General features: G+C 34.9%; 3 protein-coding genes and 2 pseudogenes across 8 annotated transcripts; 2 read left to right on the top strand and 3 right to left on the bottom strand.

The window, feature by feature from the left end:
* Positions 1–558: 558 nt before the first annotated feature.
* Positions 559–1,814, top strand: LOC111314694 (uncharacterized; annotated as a pseudogene).
* A 942-nt stretch (positions 1,815–2,756) lies between these two features.
* Positions 2,757–8,098, bottom strand: LOC111304256 (MOB kinase activator-like 1A). Of its 5 annotated transcripts, none has more exons than XM_089765258.1 (8): positions 7,788–7,941; positions 6,613–6,661; positions 5,554–5,662; positions 5,161–5,254; positions 4,267–4,400; positions 3,878–4,041; positions 3,169–3,250; positions 2,757–3,052 (listed from the first exon to the last, which is right to left on the bottom strand). In XM_089765258.1, exons 1-7 carry the CDS (start codon positions 7,808–7,810, stop codon positions 3,191–3,193), a joined length of 633 nt encoding a protein of 210 aa, XP_089621384.1. In that variant the 5' UTR covers positions 7,811–7,941; the 3' UTR covers positions 2,757–3,052; positions 3,169–3,190. The 5 variants fall into 5 exon arrangements, with proteins under 5 accessions (XP_089621384.1, XP_089621382.1, XP_089621383.1 ...); XM_089765256.1 differs by having other exon boundaries at positions 6,613–6,700; positions 7,788–7,914; XM_089765257.1 differs by having other exon boundaries at positions 3,172–3,250; positions 6,613–6,700; positions 7,788–7,914.
* An 848-nt stretch (positions 8,099–8,946) lies between these two features.
* LOC111314887 (beta-galactosidase 15-like) lies at positions 8,947–13,825 on the bottom strand. The gene is made up of 19 exons (XM_022916504.2): positions 13,312–13,825; positions 13,097–13,192; positions 12,897–13,009; positions 12,723–12,789; positions 12,517–12,609; positions 12,270–12,413; positions 12,098–12,186; positions 11,867–11,972; positions 11,674–11,761; positions 11,399–11,517; positions 11,144–11,311; positions 10,843–11,036; positions 10,649–10,743; positions 10,463–10,560; positions 10,186–10,302; positions 9,975–10,085; positions 9,622–9,833; positions 9,261–9,537; positions 8,947–9,166 (listed from the first exon to the last, which is right to left on the bottom strand). Exons 1-19 carry the CDS (start codon positions 13,468–13,470, stop codon positions 9,059–9,061), a joined length of 2,454 nt encoding a protein of 817 aa, XP_022772239.1. The 5' UTR covers positions 13,471–13,825; the 3' UTR covers positions 8,947–9,058.
* Positions 13,826–15,201: 1,376 nt separating this feature from the next.
* LOC111314877 (protein PAM68, chloroplastic) lies at positions 15,202–16,922 on the top strand. Its single transcript, XM_022916493.2, has 2 exons — positions 15,202–15,387; positions 16,056–16,922. Exons 1-2 carry the CDS (start codon positions 15,346–15,348, stop codon positions 16,767–16,769), a joined length of 756 nt encoding a protein of 251 aa, XP_022772228.2. The 5' UTR covers positions 15,202–15,345; the 3' UTR covers positions 16,770–16,922.
* A 311-nt stretch (positions 16,923–17,233) lies between these two features.
* LOC111304238 (cyclin-dependent kinase F-4-like) lies at positions 17,234–22,495 on the bottom strand (annotated as a pseudogene). Its single transcript, XR_016344911.1, has 18 exons — positions 22,342–22,495; positions 21,395–21,655; positions 21,278–21,327; positions 20,623–21,177; positions 20,460–20,538; positions 20,298–20,366; positions 20,131–20,220; positions 19,903–20,041; positions 19,716–19,818; positions 19,549–19,601; positions 19,396–19,462; positions 19,117–19,225; positions 18,906–18,971; positions 18,692–18,760; positions 18,505–18,568; positions 18,296–18,412; positions 17,858–17,959; positions 17,234–17,648 (listed from the first exon to the last, which is right to left on the bottom strand). The product of XR_016344911.1 is annotated as a cyclin-dependent kinase F-4-like (transcript).
* Positions 22,496–22,682: the final 187 nt, after the last annotated feature.

Below are 22,682 nucleotides of genomic sequence, written 5' to 3'. Positions count from 1 at the left end.
CAAAAAAAATGTTTTGAATAAATAATAACCATTGGCAAAAAAATAAATCCTAATAATAAATTTATTTGAACCTGCATTGTAAATATTAACTTGAAATGATGGATATTTTCATTATTTTTTAAATAGCAAATAATTATTTTCTCCATAATATATAAATATGAAAACTCAATATTATTTTAATATTAAAATTAATATAAAATTCACGTATTTTCATGCTACATTCACATTTATACAAAAATATAAAAGTTATCATGTGTTTTTAATTTAAAGCCAGCTCAGCTTTAGTATATTAGGATTAATAAAAAAAAATGATATGTGAAGATAAAAATCTCATTTATAGTATTTAATTTTCGCTTTTGTAGTATATTAGGATTAATTTTCGCTAGTTTTAGATTAAAGCATTATTGATTTTAACATTCAAATGCTTCTATGCATGACATCTGTCTTATTTTTCAGGGGCTGTGGGCTGAGCAAAGATGAATTTTCTGGTTTACATGAGTATAGTTCACATCATTTTGATTTTCTTCTTGAGTTTGGCTTCTGATTAGCACCACAGTAATGGCAAAATGCATTTATGAGAACGTTTCTGCTTTTCCTATATAGTGAATAGAATTTAAAAAAGAAAGAAAACCCTAGTTTTCTATAGCATGCTTTTGAGTTTTGACGGAACATTTGATGTGAACTAGGCAGTCTCTGCCCTGGTTTACTTGATAAATCAGTAATGTTTTGAAAGGCAAGACTGTTTATCAAGTCATAATTGCAGAGTTCTAACCACGTGGAGTTGCTGCTTTCTGACTGTGAAAGAATGTAATCAGATGGTAATGATTCCATAAGAGGCATAAAGCCATAGGGGAATGGACGGTGGAAGTTATAAAGGTTCTATAAGCAGCAGATTTTGCATAGACAGTTGATTTTGTGTCTTCCTTTTTCCTTTTTAATTTTGGGGAATGAATGCATGTCTAGTGCATCAAAAGTAAATTTCATTCTTATCATGAAAAGTCAGTATTATAATTTCTTTATGTCTGAAATCATGGTTATTTGATTACAAAATGTTTATTCTATCTCATAAATAAATACTTTGTCATTTCTAACTTCCACTTAACCATTTGGAATTGATCATGCAAATATTGATATTCTGCCATTTATTGTCAAATATAGCTAACTTTACAACCATCTTCGTTGGAATCTATTCTTGTTCAGTTTTCTTTCCACACCACAAGGAGCCCTTTCTCTTATTGCGGCCACAGCATTCTGTGCAGAGTATCTGCTATTCTACTTTCACTCAACCACTCACAATGGCCTCGGGGGTACTACCATCTTGTGCTTGTCCTTCTAATAGGACTTTGCATTTTGACCACTGTTGGTGGAGCTCTCTTGCCACACAGCTTCCCAGTTGATTTGTGTAGTGGAATTGCTATAACTCTCCAAGGCCTCTGGTTCTATCAGAATGCTTTCACCCTCTATGGCCCCGTGATGCCAGATGGTTGTCGGCTCAAGGGAAATGCAATCTATTGCTATCCAGCAGATAGTGAGGTTCGAGGCGAGTTGCTTGCTAACTTCCAGCTCTTCTCTCTGGTACTGGGTGTCCTTGTTGCTGTTTTGGGATCATATGGTTTTGCTGCTTCCAGATACGGGAATTCTGATCTTGGAACCATGAATTCAGATGAGGATAGATAAGAATGAGATTGAATCAGGGCATGCAGTCTAAACTCTGAATTTAAATTAATTTTGATCATATTGTTCATTCTCTTTCAATGCATTTCCGTTGAAGGTACTACCTTTAGCTGGTATTGGTTGAAATAAAAAAGAGCCACTTCTAAGTAGAAAGGAAAATGGACAATCTTGTCTTTCTCTAAAGTTAATGCATTTTAAAAATGCCATTGCAAAATCTTCATATGCTTCTGCTGTTTATAATGACAGGAGTACTTCTCTGCTATTTCACAGGTTTACGGTCCATATTTATTCCGGGGGGGGGGGGTAAACATGATTGATTGGAAGGACTTGACTTTACATTGTTCGAGAAGTACTCGGTTTTACATGTAACTTAGCGACCACAGGCATTCATATCAAATCAGTTCATCAGAATCAACAGGAATAATGATGTGATCTACAAAGACAAAAATCAACTACATCTGAATTCAATATTCTTGTTTTCATTCTGGCTATGGTTAACTTTCCTTGCTATCTCATTCTCGACTTTTGTCCGAGATGGTTAGCCCAGCTACCATCCTCTTCGACCACAAGCATTCGGCCTAGTGATCTGGTCATCGTAATTCCCTTTGCCAATGGTGATTGGCGCCACTATTGTTCTCAAATCAAATCCTGTCCCCCCTTTCCCAATTATGGATTGTCTAAAAAAGTGCTTATAGTAAGTCGTATAGAGAGCTCATGGTCATGCTTTTCTGTTAGAGATTACTACCATTATTATCTTCCTTGGAATTAGTAGAAAGGTTCTTCCTCTTCTTCTATGATTAATTTGAAAGAGATTCATTCAATAATGGCAACACAAAGATAAAAACCCAGCAGCAATTTTCAGTGTTTCTCTAATTTTCTAAACCAAAAATATATTATGAAAACAACTTTGAAATAGAATACTACTTTTCTTATCTGTAATACTAGCATTAATATCATTTTTAATTTATAAAAAGTAATAGTACCAAAGACCACGCAAAAACAATTGGATAGTATAATCTTTTAGAAAAAAGAAAAATCCCATTCATCAAACTATAAGCACAAATAACAAAAATGGCAACGACTAGATGGAAATTAAGGCTTTCATTACTTTCAGGAAAAGCTACTCGCTTTTCGCAATTGCTTGATCTATGCATCCAAAAAGAAAGAAAAACAATGTTAATCCCTGCAATGTTTGAGAACATAGAGAAATAGAGAACTTTATATGTCAAATACTAAAACAGTCTTACTTTTGCATCCCTAAAATAAAAATCTTTCTCAGGACCTCCAACCCTATATTATATACTCAGTAGGGGACTATGATGGATTCTATGAGCTCTTGAAGTGGAGCCAGCTCTTTCTTGTCAATCAGCCCAAATTCCTGCACATGCAACACAACAACAAACTCAATTAACCTCACAACTTACCAGTTAACTAAGCATTCTTGCATTGTAGAAAGCATGTTTCAGAGATTTAACGAAACATTTCAACCCTTACCACCTTCACTTAACTCCGGTAGTTAGTAGGTGAGGTCTGGGGTAAATATCCTAAATTTGAGCCGTACTACCCCCTCTTGGTACTTAAGAAAGAACAAAATGAAAAAAAAAAAAAAAAATTAGCCTCTCTCATTTCACAACTAAAACCATATTCTGGGCTTTGTGACTATAACAGGTTCTTTTGTGAAAACCATGATACATGTGACAAGAAACCATGTCTGCTAGAAAAAAAAAATAATGGCAAGCTTACACTTATACCCTTTGTGGTTTAAAAAAACCGTCTCCTAGTTGTTCTAGAAGTTGCATCAAACATCTTTAAGCTATTCTCCCGTAGTTTAAGGGAATTGCTTCCACCCTCCCTATCCTCTTCTTTCTCTTCCCTCTTTTCCCCTTTCACCTTTGAATTTGGTTTATCAGATTATGCACAAAGCAAAACAAGCAAATTCTATAGATAAGAGCATCCCTAGATAAAGGAAACTTTGAATACTACTCGTGAAAAAAAGGAGAAAGGTTTAATGAATGAGTAAAACTAACCATATTGCAGCAAATTTGAACTATGCAACACAACTACTGTTATTTAGTAGTACTAGTAGATAAACTACTGGGTTTTATTGACATTTGTATAAATAGAAAAATAGTGGCAGAGGTTTCCCCTGAACAAGAGGACAGCGAATAAAAAAAAAATAATTATCAAGCAGAAGAAGACATACACAAGTAAACAGTATGAAATGCTTGAAGCATGTGTTCAAATGGGCTTCCTCCTTAAGGCTCACAATTTTCTGAAAGTGAGAGTGATAGATGTGGGCGTATACACGGAACAATCTTTTGAATATTGTCTTCACCACTTCCTTGAAGTTGGAAGGAAATGGTGCACCTAGCAAATTTGAAATATGCAATTAAATATAGGAAAGTATTTAGCATAGATACAAGACATAATAATTTCGTTTCTTTTTTGGACAAGTATAAATATTAGAAAAAGTTAATCATCAATTGATGCTATCATACGTAGATAAATAACTATCTTTCTCTAGATGACAATATGTCAGACTTCATCACAAAGAATTAAGATGATTAAGCACATGACTTATGAAGATTTTACCAAGCTTTTGAGGAAATATGGATTCATCATCAAGCTGTGCTTCAATCCATTCCATTAGATATTCAACGTATTTTGGAGCAGAAACCTCAATAGGTTTTTTGATTTGCACACCATCTGCCCATCTATATTCATACCTGTAAAGTTTTGTAAGACAGCAAATCATCAACTCCAGAAAACCCAAGATATATACTTTGAAAGATATTTAAAAATGAGTAGACTAAATTAGGGTGCATACACATAAGTATGGAATGATTAAATTGATTGATAAGGCAGCAAAAGGTACAAGAACCAATCTTGAAAACAAAAAATTTACAGTAATTTGGGAAGGAAGATGATCCAATTTTCATAGTTACATTCTGCACAAGTTCTAATTATTTGACAGAATCAAATGACTACAAGGACTTTGACTCTTAGATCAATTCTGGCTACAACAGATTCGAAGTCTTCTACAGACCTTTGAAAAAGTAAGGCAAATTTAAATTATTACAAAAGGCTAAGGTGAATTAATAATAATAAAAATAAAAATCTCACCACATACTAATCAAATCTATGAAAAAATGATGCATAGTCTCACTCTCGTCCCACTTATCAGACAAGATTATATTAAATAGCTTGACTTCATAATTCAATAGCATTAGCAAGCTATATATCTATTTTTGTAGCAAAAATAAAGCAATGCAGTTATGTGTCTGTTTCAAAGAGTTAAAGATCTAAATTTAAGTCAAGGTTCCTGATATCCATATAAACTTAATGATCCATCATTTGAGAGAAATACTTTTGATACCAGGTTATCCAAACATAACAGGTTATATGGCATGCTGAAATATTAAAATTTAGGATTTGTATAACTAATTTATTGAAAAGGGAAAAGGGATCTGGTTTGATATGTCATACTTAGGGCCTGCAGTCATTGTAGGACAGTTCTCAGGAGTACAAAACTCTGTGAGGGTACCATAGAGCAAATTCACCTGGTTGAAGAAATCCACAGCTGAAAAAGATTCAACAATTACACTTTAGCAATGAGATTCAAAGAAAATTTGGCAATAACCTGGAAATAGGGAAGAAAACATACTAAAACACTCTAAAAAAAATCAGCTAATGAATGGAATATAAATAAAGTAGCAGTTATACCAGTAAGTAAACAGCATGGCCATACTAAAGTAGAATATTCATGGATAAGTTATATAAACAGTTTCACAAATATATAGAAGGATTAATACAGAATGTTTGCGTAGGTGTGTGCCGAGTGTATGTGAGTAAGAAAGAAAGAGAGCGAGCGAGAGGTACTGTTGACTGCAAGCCATTCATTTAAATCCTCCCCAGGAGGTAGCCTTACTGCTTCCCTTAGGTTCCCACTGCCCAGAGTGGCATCAATGTGCTTTTTAAGCTGTGCACCCTGCATTATGTCAAGATTACAATACTGGGATGAGAACTGCAAATTCTTCTAAGCCACTAACATAGCAGAATGAAGTCCAGAAAACATTTTATATAAAGACACTGCAAAGAAGCCAGCTCACAAGAACTGGAGAGAAAGCACAAAAAGGCTATTCAATTATTGTCAAGCTCAACCACACAGTAGTACTAACCATGTTTAGACATAGATTTCCATTTAGTAAAAGAATTATCACATGTAGTACGCGTACAGAACGCCTTCTAACATCCATGGGTGGGTCCCACAGGTGGGGCTGTATGATCGTCATGCATGTCAGTAGAGCATTGAAATTTGTAGATTTCAATGCCACTGAAAATTTAAGTAAAATTCCGTAACGTAAAGTTATTATTTAAGACATGACTTCAAAAGCAACAAAATTTATTAAATAAAAATATTAATGATAAAGTGAGCTTTTTTTCTTCTTTTCTTGATAGGTTTGGTGAAGTGAATTCTTACTTTAGAAAGAGAAAAATAACAAGGTTCAGAAATAAAGGCAACCATTTAAGTGGATGAAAAACCAAGAAGTAGAAGAATCAGCAAAAGGCATTCAATCAAGGATTCAGGAGTTTATTTTTTTCAAAGACAACTTTCCAGGGCTTTTTTTAGGATTTTTGGATGCATTAGATATTAGGTGTTATGTTATGCTTGCTTTTATTTTGTTTCTACTTCTGGACACTTTCTAGAATACTTCCAGTGTGCTAAAAACGCATGCTCACACCCAAGAACTTCTTAGTCATCGAAAAGAGGAAAAAAAATTATTTCCCAATGGGAAAATTGGGAAGGTTACAATAATAATCAAAACAATTCAAGCACAGGTAAAGAGAGCCTATCACATCAAATTCTAACAAGCAGGAGATGAACAATATTATTTATGTTTTCTATTAAAGACAAAAGAGGGAACAAAAGTAACCAACCTTACTTCCTGAAGGTGCACTTTTTTTCGGGCGGAATGTTCGCTGATTTCTGTTTTCAGAGCAATTTATTATCAGGGACATGCATCAACTGAAAAGATACACAAATATTTACCAGCTATGCTGATCAGACTTGGGAGTAGGTCTCAGAAATATACCCACATGCAACATGGATTGGTTAAAATTTTAACAACTTGTTCCATATATTAGGAGGATCATACACAAAGCTCATCTACATCCAATGCATTTCATATTTGTACAGCAAGGTACATTAGGATAAAGATTCAAGGTAACATAGTTTAGAGGAACTCAATTCATGCATGATTTAAAAAAAAAAACTTCTTGACATAGTGAACAAACTGGTCACACATACATGGATACATAGGGCTTGACAGAGAGCAAGATAGAAAGCCAGAGCTCATATCTTACTGAAAACTATGGAGGATCTCCAGCATCCTTTGAACCTGATTAATAAATTGATTTTAGGCAAATTAATTAGCTTTCCTTAGACTATATTTGTACATTCCTTTTACGTTTGTTCTTGTTAATTCAATTTTCTGGACTTCAGTCGGCCACCATTAGTCTTCTAACAGTGGCAGCAAATTGTCAACAGATGAAGTTGGCTACTCACTCCATAAATTCATCTTCATGAAGCAAAGCTTAAAGCCATCTACTTTAAGGTAAAAAAAATCAATAATTTAAACTATGTTCACCTTTTGGACCTTTCTAATTATAAGCAAACAGAACATCAAGACAAGTTCAACATGCATTAAGAGTCACTATCGTAAATATATAGACTTCAATTTTATTAACATATATGCAAAAACCATAATTGATGATCAACATGATTGGACTGTTTTAACAACAAAAAGCTTTAAGAATTTAGCTTAACCATAGCCTAACAAAGCAATTGGATTGCAGGGAGGAAAAATAGGAAGATAGATAACAGATTTTAAGAATTTAATTAAAGTTAATGAAGACAAAAAGAAGAGTTCATTGCTGATCTTGAATCGGAAAAAGGCTACAGAATTATAACAGATTTGACATAATTTATCAACTCAACATTGCAAATATGAAAAATAAAGTTAAAGAAAAGAAGAGTAATTGATAGGAAACGAATTAAAGCGTTTAAGAGAAATTAAAAAAAAAAAAAAAAGAGCTGAAGTTATCACTCTCACCTGCCCAGACCGAAGAGGCTCATAGTTAGAGAGAGAGAGAGAGAGAGAGAGAGAGAGAGAGACTTTGATTTTTTCTCTCTTCAGCAGGAGACCTGAAAAAAAGCCTCTTTTCTCTGTTTACCTTTCCCTTATCCTTTTTGTTTTGGAAAATTATTATTCCTCGCATCAGCTATTCTTCACGTAATTTTTGAGTAGTAAAAATAATTAGTGTACGAATAAATATTACACAAAATAATTAGAACCATAGAGCTTTTTGTATTTTGTTTTAAACCAAAAAAAAGGGCCGGGGGTCTTTCGGAATTTGGAATCCTGGAAGGAAAGGTGTCGGCCTAGTTTTTTAGGCCGATGTAAAAGAATTATCCAATTTTAACGGGCGAAAATAAAGAGTGAAGAGCGGCCTTTTCAAGGGGCGGAAACCCCAAAATCCATCCATCGGACCCATCCCATAAACAAGAAAGAGAAATAACGTGTTGGTGAACAAAATTTTGGACAGCTCTTTAATTGAGTTTGAGTCGAGATTGGGACCCTAAAGGGTCTAAGATTTATAAGCACAACACAGTGAAGCCTTGGCATTTTTTGTCATATTGGATGTTATTAATTGTGCTTTTGTCCAGATATAATATAGCCTTGGAGAAATGAGCAAACATGGTCCAACAGAGTACATGGAGATTTATACAACTTGATTTGAGGTAAATGATAACTACCACGTTCTGATTTGTAATTCTTTTGACAGACCATTTAATCAGAAGTCGGTTGCCAAAAACTACTACTTGAATTGAGCTAAAGAAGACGATCTACTGAATACCAACTCTTTCTACAGCTAAACTGTAATATTCCCTACTAATCCCATTAATTATTATTATTATTATTTTGTTTATCGGAGGGCAAAGCCCTAGTATAATGAAGGGGGGAGGGGAAAGCTTGGTTCCAAAGAATCAAAACTAAGCCTTTAATGTCCCCTCAATGGCCTTTAACTCTAGGCTAAAGGCTTGGGACAATTCCGTCAATTATTGGTTTCCTGCTACCACTCCTTTATCTGGTAGACGACGACACAGTGAAAATTAAATTTGAGTGATTTGGGAATGGCAGCTTTTTGACACAATTTTGCCAACTACTTGCTTTTATGGAAAATGAACTCGTAATACAAATCATACAAGAACAGGAAAATAAATGATTTCTAGATTGCTTCTGCTTTCTTAAATAATTAAGAAGCAGTTAGTTTTTCATAAAATACAACTTTTTCTTTTATTTCTCTGGTAGAACAGTTCATTCTAGCAAATGGCTTCCACAGCTAACTTCTTTGTAATGTTGCCACACTTTGATGATCCAAATGTTGCTTCTGAGACATCAATTGCACAACTCTCCTTCCCAACACACGCCTGCAAGACAGGAGTATATTTATTTACTTTATTTATTTGAATATGGAAATATATATAATAAGAATCTTGATGCCAAGAAAACTGTCTTAATTACCTTTTCCACAGCAGACAGGCTTACATCTGCCTCACAAGTGCCTTTTTGCAATGAGCCACATTTTCCCTGAGGATCACCAAAGCTGGCGAATTTAATACGAGAGATGGTTTGGCCTCCTTGGCATGATAGTTCCAATGCGTTGCCTTCATTTGCATTTGCACAAATTGAACCCACAGTTACGGTCTGGAAAGACACTTGTGAAAGATTTCCACCAATTTCCTCAAACAAAATCAACGTGTTGCTGTCACTAGCAAGGAATGATCTCGGAACATGGTACCTGATACAAATTTTACGTATTTAGTTTTACGCTTTGGGCTTTATTATTTGCTAATCCACTGATACATGAATGATGGCATTATACCATCTTTGTGAAGGATTGCCACAGTTTGACAAACATTTATTGTCTTTGTATTTCCCACGATAATCGCATTCGCCATCGCAGCCATTACTATCAGTAATTTCTGCAGGCCAGAAGCGGCCAATGCTGTTTCCATTTATCCAGGCATGCCCCTTGCCCATGCCCTGTAAATCCACCACTACAGGGTCTGTTCCTGACGGAGCTTTGAAAGTGGTCTAAACAACAAAACAATTCAAAGGAAGTTTGAATTATAGATCTCCTTTTCTATTTCGGCAAAAACCAAAATTGGTATCATATCACTTATCAGATTATTAATTCAACACGAAACGGAAGTTCTAATGTGAATCATTAAATACCTTGTACCAAGTCATAGGCCTGCCAATGGGAAGTTCTGCTGAGGTCCTCCATAGTCGAGCATGAGGAGCTTTTGGATCATGAAGTCGTTTGGCTTCACCATTCAACCCAATCTTTATCCAAGTAAAAAAAAAAAAGAGAGAGTTTCAATCATAGTTTGTATAGAATGCTGTGTAATTGAGGTATTATAATTCTTCTACTTTCGAGAAACACCTTATAATTCCAAGTAAATGATGACAAGTCTATAGTAGTAGCATTCTTGTTGTCAGTCAATCGAACTGGACCTCCTGCTATTCCTTCTGGTCCCAAATCAAAAAATTCTCCATAGTTCTGCCCCGGTTATGGTAAGAATAAAAAATAGAGTGCAATTAGCATAGCTCAGTCTTTAAAATCGGTAGCTTACACAAATGTTAAGTTATGAATCATACAATTAATGCAGACTAGTGAAAATTTCATGTTAATCATGCCTCTACCATATTAGGCTGCCTACCTGTAGCCCAACTGTGACACTGAGGAAAGTTAAAATGTTTCTGCCAGGTATTAATGAAACTGGGTTTTGGAACTGAAATTTGTATCCTGATTGAGAGCCTGTAAAAAGCTTAAACAAATTAAATGAATTCTGATTATCATTTGAACACTAGAAAATATTTATTTGCCTTGGATGGTAAGAAGTTACCTATAAGCTTCCCATTCACATATGCATGAAGGACTTGCCCAGATGAATTTGCAAACAGCGTCGCATTGTTCCAGGTTGTTCCATTAATGTCAACACTGTGTTAAATGAATAACAACAACAAAACAAATTGGGATGTATTCCATTCCTAACAGACTGAATCACCATAAAGCACAACAACGTGCCTTGGAGATTACCTAGTCGTGTACCACAAGTAGTCGCTAACATCAGAAGTAGCTCTTTTTTGTTCAATAAGCTGCCTAGCTCTAAATCTACCTTTACCATGGAGGGTATCTTTCGTGAATTCGGGAGTCCACACCCAGGATAATTTAGCAGCTTCGTCTTCATTATCCATTTGTTTTTTTACCATTATAGAGGTCTGTGTGTTAACCTGTGGACAAATTTAAAAAAAAAAAAAAAAGAAAAAGAGCCTAAGCAGCAAATTTCGTGGCCATTTGAAGAGAAATAAACATGAAAATGATAACCTGGTGATTTTACCTTTGCAGTGTTGTAAATCTCCTTCTTGCAGCCACCAAGAATACTAACAGACCAAGCCGGAATAACGAACTTGCCATCTTGTTGCAAGTCAACATTTGCCTCTTCTGTTTGGTTATTACTCAAGAAACAGAATCTCTCCCCAGTTTCATCGTTCCTATATGTGGTCAACTGGCGAGAAGTTGAATTCAAATCAGCCAATTTCATTTTGCTATGAATATACATGGTCAAGCATTTCATGAAAGTTCTATCACTTACATGAATTCCATTACCGTAAACCTTTGTCATTGCTTTGCCACTAGTGAGAAGCTTCTCCCCCAATTTAATAGCCGCGTGAAGTTGTTTAAGATGTCCCCATTTTGGCTGGTTTAAGTTTCCTGAAAAAAGATAGACTTGTTTGGTGACTTGATGAAACTAATATGAACAATTTATTTGTTAAAGCTAAACGAAACTAAGTTGGAGTATCACCATGAATTTCCATTAGACAGGTTTTTTTCTTTTTATTTGGACCTGGAAAATTGTTCTATACTTACCGAATTCATCGAGGGGAGCATCATAATCATATGATGTTGTAATGAATGGCCCTCCAGATGTGCGTCCAAAGTTTGTTCCTCCATGGTACTGTGTATTTGATAAAACGATATATAGGAGTAAAGAAGAAGCAGACATCACAATTCACTTGACTGAAAAGAATGGGGAAAGTTCAACAAAGGAATAGGTCCAAACCATATAATAGTTATTCAACACTCCACCGGCTTGGTAAAAGCGAGCAACTGAATAGGCTAAATCTTCTGCAGTTCTGTGAGGGTCTTTCTGGCCCCATTTCTTGAACCTAAAATGGAAAATTGAAGTTCAAGGCTCCACATAATGAATTGAGAATAGATGGAGTTTAACCAGAAAATGGAAAGAAACAACAAAAAAAGGAAATAAAAAAAGGAAATCAAGATAATTAAATACCATCCACTCCAGTTTTCAGTAAACATTTTGGGGCTCTTGGTATTGTTTGGAGTAAACGAATCACAGTAATACCCATTGCATGTGTTAATCTGTACGAGAAAACAACACTCACCATTTTGAAATTAATTAAAAAAGATTAAAAAGAACAGAAAAAAAGAGCAAAAATGAATACAATGGGCGGTGGAGCATCATCCTGCTGGCACATAATCCAAGGGACTCCAATATTCTGAGCTAAAGCCATCTCCACACACCATTTGACGTATGCTTTCCCTGCATCTTTATAAGCCCACATAATATTTCCATACTCGTTCTCAATCTATCGTAATAGAAAAAAAGAACGTCCAACTTCGTTAGAAGAGCTCAAAATTAATATCAATGGCAACACTTACAGATACAAATAAGAATGAGATCAAATTTACCTGTGCTAAAATGATGGGTCCTCCTTGTGAGGCAAACAGTTTTGCTTCTTTGCACATGTCAACAATCTTGGTCGTGAAAATTTGCATTTCTTTCTGCATTTGAAAGATAAAAGTGGTTGAAAATCAGATGTTCTGAATTTTCTTCTTCTTTTAGATATAGAGACTAGAGAGTGAATAAAAATCACTACTAAATCTTGGGACCTAACCTTGAATATTTCGTTATCTGTCCTAAATTCAATTCCGTTAATATTGTGTAGCCACACAGGGAAGCCCCTGCACACAGTATAAAGAATATTAATACCAAAAGAGGGAAAATTTTTTCATTCTTCTACAGGGAAAAGAATGTTGCAATTTATCAGTTGAAGAAGAAAATGACTTACCCATAATTCCATTCAGCACAGACGTAAGGGCCTATTCTCAAGATTCCGTATAGTCCAGCTTGTTGAACTAGCTTGAAAAACTTTATGAAGTCCAGATTTCCCTCGAAATTATACTGTTTTTAAGGGTGAAAAACAAGTTAGCATTGGAAGATTAGTGCCTGATTATTTACAAATACAGGAGTATATGAACAAATTATCACTTGACGGCGGCGAGGCTCATGAACGTTCCAGAAGATATATGTATCGATTGCATCAAGACCACCATCTTTAGATTTCTGTATGAGGTCTGGCCACATCTGTAGAGTGAACAAAACAATAATTTCATGTAAATAAATCTTCAATATAAAAGTTGGAAGTCGATGGTGTAATTAAGATCAAAGCATTGATGGGATTCAGTAAACAGAAAACAAAATACCTCTGGGGTGCTACGTGGGTAATGAATTGAACCAGAAAAGATAAGCTTTCGTTGTCCATCGATGATCATGGCATTGGAATCATAATCAACCTGTATTGCCAAGCTTGTGCATAACAGTAGAAAAGTTAAAGCAGCAACAAGAATGCAAGTATTCCACATCTTTGCAAATTGAAGCTGAAAATGATTTTGATTTTGTGGTTAAAGAATTATAATATATATAGGGTGTCCTGAATCCTAATAAGCGAAAAATCTTCAAATATCTAAATTTTAACAACCATGATTCATTCAAAATCAAATTTTCTAAGTTTATCCTCTAATTAAATTTTATCTTAAAATCAAATTTGGGAAAAAAAAAAAACCTAAATTTTCTATAAAGATAAGTATATATATTTGTTTAGCAAAATCCAACTCCATAATTGCACATTAGAGGGAGTTAAAGTTATATCTAATTAAAACTTTACTTTAATTGCTCATTATAGGTTTTCTAATTAAAACTTTAGATAAACATTATCAAATTTAGTCATGATATCATTAATTTTCAGGTTTATTGTTCAAACCATTTACCGTTTTCTAATTGTAGGAAAAAAAATGTGTACGTGATATGTATCCCAAGTCATGATATTGTTAATTTCTAACAATCATTGTTAAATGAAGTCATCTTTCGGTGATATATGGCATGATATATTTTTTTTAACTTCGAGTATCAACCAAAGATCCCTAAAGGTTTTTTAAAATATTTTTTTCTGGTAATATTTTTATTTATATAATTTAAAACAAAAGTAATAAATAAACAACTTATATTAATCTTGGGCATTTATGCAACATATATGGTTACCATCAATTATTGAATGGCACGAATGAAAAATAGTTAAAAAGTGTTTGAATAATATTGTAGATCAATAATACTTTGGCCTCTATTCTCACTCACTCTCTTTCATTTCATCTCTCAAAATATAATTTCCAACTTTATCACTACCTCAAAGAAAGATGGATTTCATTGGGATATGTTTACAAATTTTAATTTGATATACACATGCTCAAAGAGTACACTTGAAATAAATTAATTTATAAGATATATAAATTGAACAGATTTGAGTATTCAATTTTATTTATAAATCTAAACTTAAATACTACATGTATAGTATTCTCCGTATAACAACAGAAAAAAAAAATTTTATAAAGAAAGCCAGGGCATAGTTTTTTTTCTGATTTTTTAGTTTCATTGCGATGAGAAAAACCAAGATTTACCGCTTTTTAATATTTAATTAATTCTCTAATTCAAAATTTAACTTCCCATAAATCTATTATCTTTGCTAACAATTATGATTTGACGATAGAGTATTTAACTTCCGATAATGCCTTTTCGACATTGTAACTCTGCGCAGATTCCATGAACAATTTCTACCTGGACATTTGATCACACCATAGATAGATCTCAATGAAATACATCTTTTATGTTTATTCATGTTATTTTTTTATGCTCAGATGGTTCCGCGTCAACTATTAGTTAATTATTGTTCAACATTTAAGCTCAAGGCTTCATCTTTTATTTTCCAGGTATGCCTCACTAAAGTCCAAAACAGAAAACGTAACCGTTTGACAGATGTGCTACTGTACATGGGCTTTATCCGAGTCTGCAAACGTTTACAAAATTTACAAAATTTAATCATAAATTGCTTTGCCAGAAATAAATCTCACGAAAATTTGTGGGCTGCTTGTAGTTTTGATATTTTAAGGCCCAGCCCATGACCAGTCCGATGGAAAGTTGCACGTGTACGATTCTAGCCCAAAAGGGGAAAGAAAAGCAGCATTCACGAGTGACGAAGTACGTAACCTTATCGCTTCTTCGCTTGCTGACTGGTAAGTGGTAAGTAGAGTTTGTGAATGGGATTCTGTGGGCCAACTATAGTTCGGCTTCCGAACTCAGCAACATCTTTAACTTAATTGGGTTCAGTAGTAGTTTGAATTCTCGCTTCTGGTTTCCTATCCGGACGAACTCAAGAGGGACTTGGAGAAGTGAAGTAGCTGAAGTGAATGGCAGCTGTGGCACTGTCATCTTTATCCTGCCCTTACAAGGTATGTTTGCTGTCAATGAACGCTTAAAACCTTGTTAATTATGTGTTTTAATCACGAAAATGGCTCTCTTTTATCTAAACCTTTTTATTCATCTTGGTTTGAGTCTGGAGTTGGGTTGTATTTTCATTTATTCATTCATAAATCTGTTGTGCTTCGTCTTATTTCCTTCTTAAAAATCTGATTTTCGGTGCTATTCTTTTCATTTTTCTTTTTCCTTTTCTCTAATTTAGATTACAGTGATGCCCAACGTTTTCCCTGAAAAGATATATTCAATTCTAAAGCTTTTGGTCATCCCTTGTCACAATTGGTTTATTGAATATGTAAATATCCGTGTTATCAGGTTAAAGGAAACTTAAATGAAACAATGTCATAAAGCTTATCACATATCATAGGACCTTCCAAGCAGATGTTTCTCTAAATAAAACTTATATGCATGAGCTATTTGTACGAATAACAAATTGGATTTAGGTTCATTTCTTAAATATTCTGGTTGAGTATCTTTGTTGCCAACAGAATACGTACAGTTCAAAGCAGTTTATCATTGATTTTTTTTAATGGTGAACAATCATTAAATTTCATCTGTCCTGCAAAGTTATTGGTTTGCCAAATATCTGTCGATTTTGATATTAGTAATCAGTCTGATATATAAATGGCATATGCTTTTGCAGATTGACCATTGTAATGAAAAATCGACTTTGGTATGTAAAGTTAGGACATTCTCCATCACCAGCCAGTTGGAAAGACATGTACTGATAAATGAATGCCTTCGAGCTGGAAACACCATGGAATTCTCTTCATTTATGGGAATGCCAGCCTCAAAACCACCGTCCTTAGTTTCTTCCAGCATAAAAATTTGCCAATTCCCAGTTATCCCCACAAAACACACCCAAAATCAAATTCGATCGCTAGAATTTGCACCCCTTTATGCCGCCGCCCTGAATAGCCCAAGAGGCTTTGGACCCCCACCAAAGAAAAATAAAAAGACAAAGAAGTCAAAGAGCGGTAATGACAAAGATGAGGAAGAAGAAGATGATGATGATGATAAAGAGTTTGACCGAGAGGCAGGCATAATACCTGAGGTAGTGACCAACAGGATGATCAGCAGAATGGGTTTCTCGGTAGGAATTCCACTGTTTATAGGGCTCTTATTTTTCCCATTCTTTTACTATCTCAAGGTTGTTTTAAAAATTGATGTCCCAACGTGGGTGCCCTTTATTGTTTCCTTCTTCTTCTTTGGGACTGCCTTATTAGGGGTGAGTTATGGCATTGTGTCCTCTAGTTGGGATCCGCTAAGGGAAGGCTCACTCATGGGATGGAATGAGGCTCAGAAGAACTGGCCTGTTTTTTGGCAATCCATTTGGGGTGGATCACGGAAGAAGTAGGACTCATTCACATTTTCGTCTGCAACTAATTCACATTGTGATGCCTCTTATACCTTCTCTTTGCCTTCTTGTTTTCAGTTTTGCCCACTGATGTTTTCATTCTCAAACACTAAAATAACTTTGATGAAGTTTAACTGTAAATTTACATTTCAATGCCTACAAGCTATATATATATATATATATATATATATATATTTCTTTTTTTTTTTTTGGAATGGAGCTAGCTCTCTTAATTTGGTCCCGCGTCTTATAAAAAGGTTTACTGGTTGCTCAAGGCAATGCAGCAATTTAGTACAAGGCTTTTAGTGTTCTTTTTTCCTCTCTTTTTGGGAACTATATCCTAGGCCTGCTCAGAATCTATCTTCGCTTTCTAAAATTGACCCAAATCTGCGCAGCATGATACTTACATGTTTTTATAGTGGAAAATAGGATTCAACCCAACAATCATGTTAAAACTCAAGATATTGAAAGCAAATACTCGCATTTTATTATCAACCACTGGTCAACATGTTGAAACAAACTAGTCTCATGGTTGTAATAATAATATGGTTACTGATAGGAAAACACACAAAACAGGGCAAACCAAAGCACTAGTTTTGATATTTGGACTCCATGATTCCATATACAATGAAATGCAATTATTATAAACCCTGAGGCTGGGCTATCTCATCCCGCTACTTTTCTGGTAAAAGTTTTGCCAGACTGTTGGTTTGGTCTAAGAAACATGTCCTTAGATTCTGCAGTCCATTGTACCCGTCTTCATAGCTGGCGCCCTTAATTGCCCAACATACTGCCTGCGATTTCCAATTGTCATGTTTGCAAACTTCTCCTTTACATCACAAGTTCCGCTAGCAGTTCCATCCTTGTTCATGGATGTTGCTGGACCAATATATTTTTGAGTCGATCACTAACAGTATCAAACAACATTAATGCAGAAATAGGTGCTTGAAAATTGTCCATCTCAATGACCTAAAATACATGCGTGTATGTATATATAAAGTTTCATTTTCCTTATATTCCAAGGGCTGATAATATTCAGATACAAATAGCCATGATATGGTTGAATCTAGATAGAAAAAAACACTTACTTGGACTCTTTCTTTGTGGTGGTCGATACCTTGGTTGTTTGGCAGAGTTCTTCAATGATTTATCATTCTTATTATTAACCATATCCAGCTTGCATTGTACACCTGCAAGAATTAACCATAATCACTGGATCCACAATATAAGTTGGAAACAAACAGCACTTGGGAGTAGCAATTTGAAAGAAATAACAAGGAAAGGATAAAAGTATACACAGCTCTGAAAAAAAGCATTACTGCTGATTTAATTGCTAATAACATTACCAAGCAGAAGACTCAAACTAATAAAAAAGTGGTTGTACAATTGATCATAAACTTAGAAAGAACAATTGATCATGCTCATAATATGCAAGAAAAATCCTCTTAAGAGCAGAGAGATCATGCACTCTAAATCCAATATCATTAGTACAGTATTTCAGCATTAGTACATATTCTACAATCCACCTGTATCCAAAGATGCATTTGTCTTCAGAGAAGAAAGACTGCTAGTGAGCTCTGCAGTCGGTAGAACCCCAGAATACCTCCTGGCTGCTTGCTGTTCCAATGTTCCTCTCACTCCAACTACAAGCATGCAAATTAGAAATTGGCCACAAATCAAACTAAATAACATACCCACTCCCAAAGAAAAATCTAAAATTGCATCTAGAACAAACCAGATAGAGGAGTTCTAGAAACAGCTGCTCTGGAATGAAGAGAGGGTGGAACATAAAAACAACTCTGCACATCATAAGAAAATTCTGTGAGCAGAGCACTTGTCACAACATAAATTTCATTTTGAACTCATAAAAGAACAATTCAAAATATTCTTAAGAACACTAAAACAACTATAATAACAGGCACCTGAAAGAAAGGATGTTGAAGGGCCTCGGCAGCACTAGGCCTTTTGCAAGGATCCCACGAACAAAGAGACTAAAGAAAAGCAGCAAAGCAAATGTCAATGATTCTTCAAACAATCCAAATAAAAATTTTAATGGTAAGAATCACATAACATAACGCTCTATCCATTTTAGGGTGAAAATGAATAAAGAGCAACAGAGTCAGCATACAACTTAACTGTAATAAGGTTGATTGCATCATCACTTGCTGACGGTATCAACATAGACAGAGGCACACCAGCAAACTGAAATGTTCAATAACAGAAAGCATTGTGAAACACATTACAACATATTAGATTCCATACACTCATAAGATTACCCAGCAACTGCAAATTGCTAAAATAATTTGGAAGTCATGCTACGAAATTAACATCTAACAGAGAGAGAGACCTGTGGGAATTGGTAGTTTATAACCCTTGCAAGATTAAGCCCATCAAGCCACGAATCCTTAATTGGGGAACCTATCACACTGCAAATTTTGTATATTTCATCTGCCTCACTGCACGCATAATAATAATGAATGGTTAGCATCAATCCTGTGAATAACCAGGCAATCACCCATTGCCAAATACATTAGAAAAGATAATTAGATGTAATTCAATTCCTTTCTAAAATGCAGAATCTCAAGAAGAAAGTTCACAACAAAAAATAATAGAAAAAGGAACATGCCTGGTACCAGGAAAAAGTGGGCATAAGGTGAACAACTCAGCCATGATTGCACCCATCGCCCACAAATCTGTAATTACAAGAAAAAAGATAATTAAAAGGGCTGTCACACTTCATTTCTTAAGTGAATCGCTATTGATTACACTGAAAACTTACCAACTTTTGAAGTATACAAGTATGACTGAAGAATTACTTCAGGGGCACGATACCTGAAATACAATGAATCTAAGGCTCATATAGTTGTAATGAATATAAAAAAGAAAAGGACAGAAACAGGAAGAAAAACCACTAGATTCTCAATGTCTTCAATGTATCAAACGTACCAGCGTGTTGAGACATACTCTGTGTAAGGTGGATGTGAACTTATTTCACGTGCAAGACCAAAATCAGCAATTTTGATTATATCTTTAGTAACCAACAAATTCTCTGGAAAGAAAAGGGCAGAATGTTTCTTTGAGTAGATAAAAAAAATAAATATGAATTTCACAGAAAAGAAGTCAAATATAACACCTGGCTTTAGGTCACGATGAAAATATCCACGCTGGTGCATGTATGCAAGACCTTGAAAGACTTGGAAACACCAATTTCTGATTTCAACTTCTGAAAAAAGCTTTCCCCTGTCTTTCATAAGTTGGTAAAGGTTGCGTTCCTGGAACAATTTCATGTTTTCAGGAAAATAATTAAACCTGAGTAAAGAGCAATTTATAAGTAGAACACAAATACAAACTGGTCACTTACCATATATTCAAACACAAAGTATACAATGTCATTTTCCCTGATGACTTCCTTAAGCTTCACAATATTGGGATGATTCATTCTCCGCAGTGACTGTCCAGAGAAATAGATTATCATGCATATGAAATAAATAACTAGGAGCAAAAACAGAACAAAGCAACTCACATTACCTTAACTTCTCTCAGATTCACACACTCTTCCCATGAATAATATTTCTTCTTCATTTTCTTAATTGCAACCTTAAAACAGACAACATTTATTTGAAAAGGATATATTACTATCAAAATATTAAAAGAAACATATTCTTACAACAAAAACCCAGGCATACTCACAACTTCACCAGACAGCTTATTAATAGCTCGCCACACACTACCAAATGCTCCATCACCAACTTCCTTAATTAACTTGTACCTAAAATCATTCCAAACATTGATAAGCATAAATCACCGTGCAGATAATATTATCATCCAGCACATCCTAGATTACACAACTTACCTCTCCATTTTCTGGCAGAACAAAAAGTAGCCCTTCCTTTATTTAAGAGATGTATACGAACTAACGATAGACATGTGACATTTACCTTCGGTAGAAGATTGCTTGTATTAAAAACCATAAAAAATAAACAAACTGCCTTGCTGGTCAGCTAAATCCACCATTAATTTCCTCAAGCAACATGCAATAACATAAAAACAGAACTAATATGGTGGATGTGCTTTGCAGCCTTATTTCTTACTAAATCCACAGCTTCAAGATGAAAACAAGGCATCAACAGAAGAAACAGATGAGCTCCACAAAACATACTGATACGAACCAACCAGAATGATTGCTCCAGCCAACAGGAATGATCCCAAGCTCAAGATAAAATCACTCTGTTAAAAGGCTTAATTGCAATTAACTCATCCATGCTAAACAGAAACTGTTGCAGACTGCTCAGTAAACGAACATCTCATCACTAACCAGAACCCATCAGTAGCAACAACAGAACATTAACTAAGAACTACAGCTGCTAATGCTTAGCAAGTTTCAACTGTCTATTGGGAGAGTTCAGTCCTGTGATGATAGAAGAGGAAAAAAACCACTATAAAGGTTAGAAAAGAAACAAATAGTTAACGATAAGAGAAAAGATATCTTTGCTAAATAAATTTTGCACCTGGAAGGCGTTTTCCAAAATCTTTGAATGGATGTTGTATCAGCAATGCACTGACAATAAAATATTTAGAACATACCTATCTGATATTAGTCAAACAGAGAAGAAAAGATAGCTTACTAGCACAAGTGCGCTAAAGATCCAACATCTATCTCAGAAAAAACTTGCATCGCGCCTCACGTATTGAGTATTGAAAAGAGACTGGGCACTAAGTGCAATTGACAAAGGAAACCAAAAGAAAATCTCCATGGACAAGAAACCGCCAGTCGAGTACTTCTTGGACTGAAAACACCCGGAAAAGGTAGCAATTTGACCAGAAGCACACTTGTTCCATGTCTTGTAAAGGAAACTAAATCCCTTTAAATCCAAGTCCACCTCAATCTATTATTAAAACAACATCAATTGAAACTTGAGTCAAGATAGATCCTACAGGATCAAATGACCCAATACAATACACAAAACTTCTATAGAAAATTGGAAAGTAGCACAAGATCTTGATGAATAATCCTTAAACCGAACTCATTGCTGCTTGTCTAGAAAGGGATGAGAATACCGCATAACTCAGAAAAGAATAAACGCAAAATCAAGCATATGACATACAACGATGTACAAAAAGTGGAATAATATCCATCTTAGAAAGCGAATTGTCAGGAAAAGAGCTGAGGCTAGCAAATTTAAGCAATATTCAGCCAACAATTCTCAACTGGTAGCAATTCTCCAGATCACAACAAAATCAATACCTAATTTTAGATAACAACAATTCCTATGTCCGGATTATATAGCAAACAAGCAGGAAACCCGTGAGACAAAAAGGTGGGAAAAGATATAAAAAAAAAATCCCCAGAAATATTCCGATGTATCAAACACGCAAAACCCAATCGATAAGTCATCCAAACAACACCAATCCAAACGAATCCTTAAATATGAAACAGGCGACAAAGCAAAAGTATCGAAAAATAAATCCAATGACAAAAACTCTAACATAACCCTAAACCCAAAAAATCAGACGAAAAAGCAAGAACAGAAGAGACTGGATCAGATCTAGGTGTAAAGAGATCGAGAGATACCTGAAAACAAACCGGCATAAGCACCGTCGCCAAGGACGGGAAGAGGTGGAATCCAGAGCTTCGCTATTCCCCCTCTTCCAGAGAAGTAAAAATAGGGGTTTTTTTTTTTTTTTTTGGAATATGAAGCGAAATATCTAAACTTAATATTGTTGTCGGTAGAATCACGAACTTCTCGTGTGAATTAAAAAAAAAAAAGCCTTAATTTTGGGTATTTTATATATTTATATATTTATAATTGCCTCTATTAGGTAGTCTACGTTCTACCATTTATAGTCGCCCAGTACACACTGAGACCGGTTCGTTCAGTCTGTTTCTTGCCTACGGTACGCCCTACGCTTTTA

Source organism: Durio zibethinus, chromosome 9 (genome assembly GCF_047325235.1).
Source record: "Durio zibethinus cultivar Kanyao isolate XHJ-2024 chromosome 9, ASM4732523v1, whole genome shotgun sequence".
Taxonomy (NCBI): Eukaryota; Viridiplantae; Streptophyta; class Magnoliopsida; order Malvales; family Malvaceae; genus Durio; species Durio zibethinus.
Note: the sequence above shows the minus strand (reverse complement) of the source record. Positions and strands in the feature narration are given on the sequence as shown.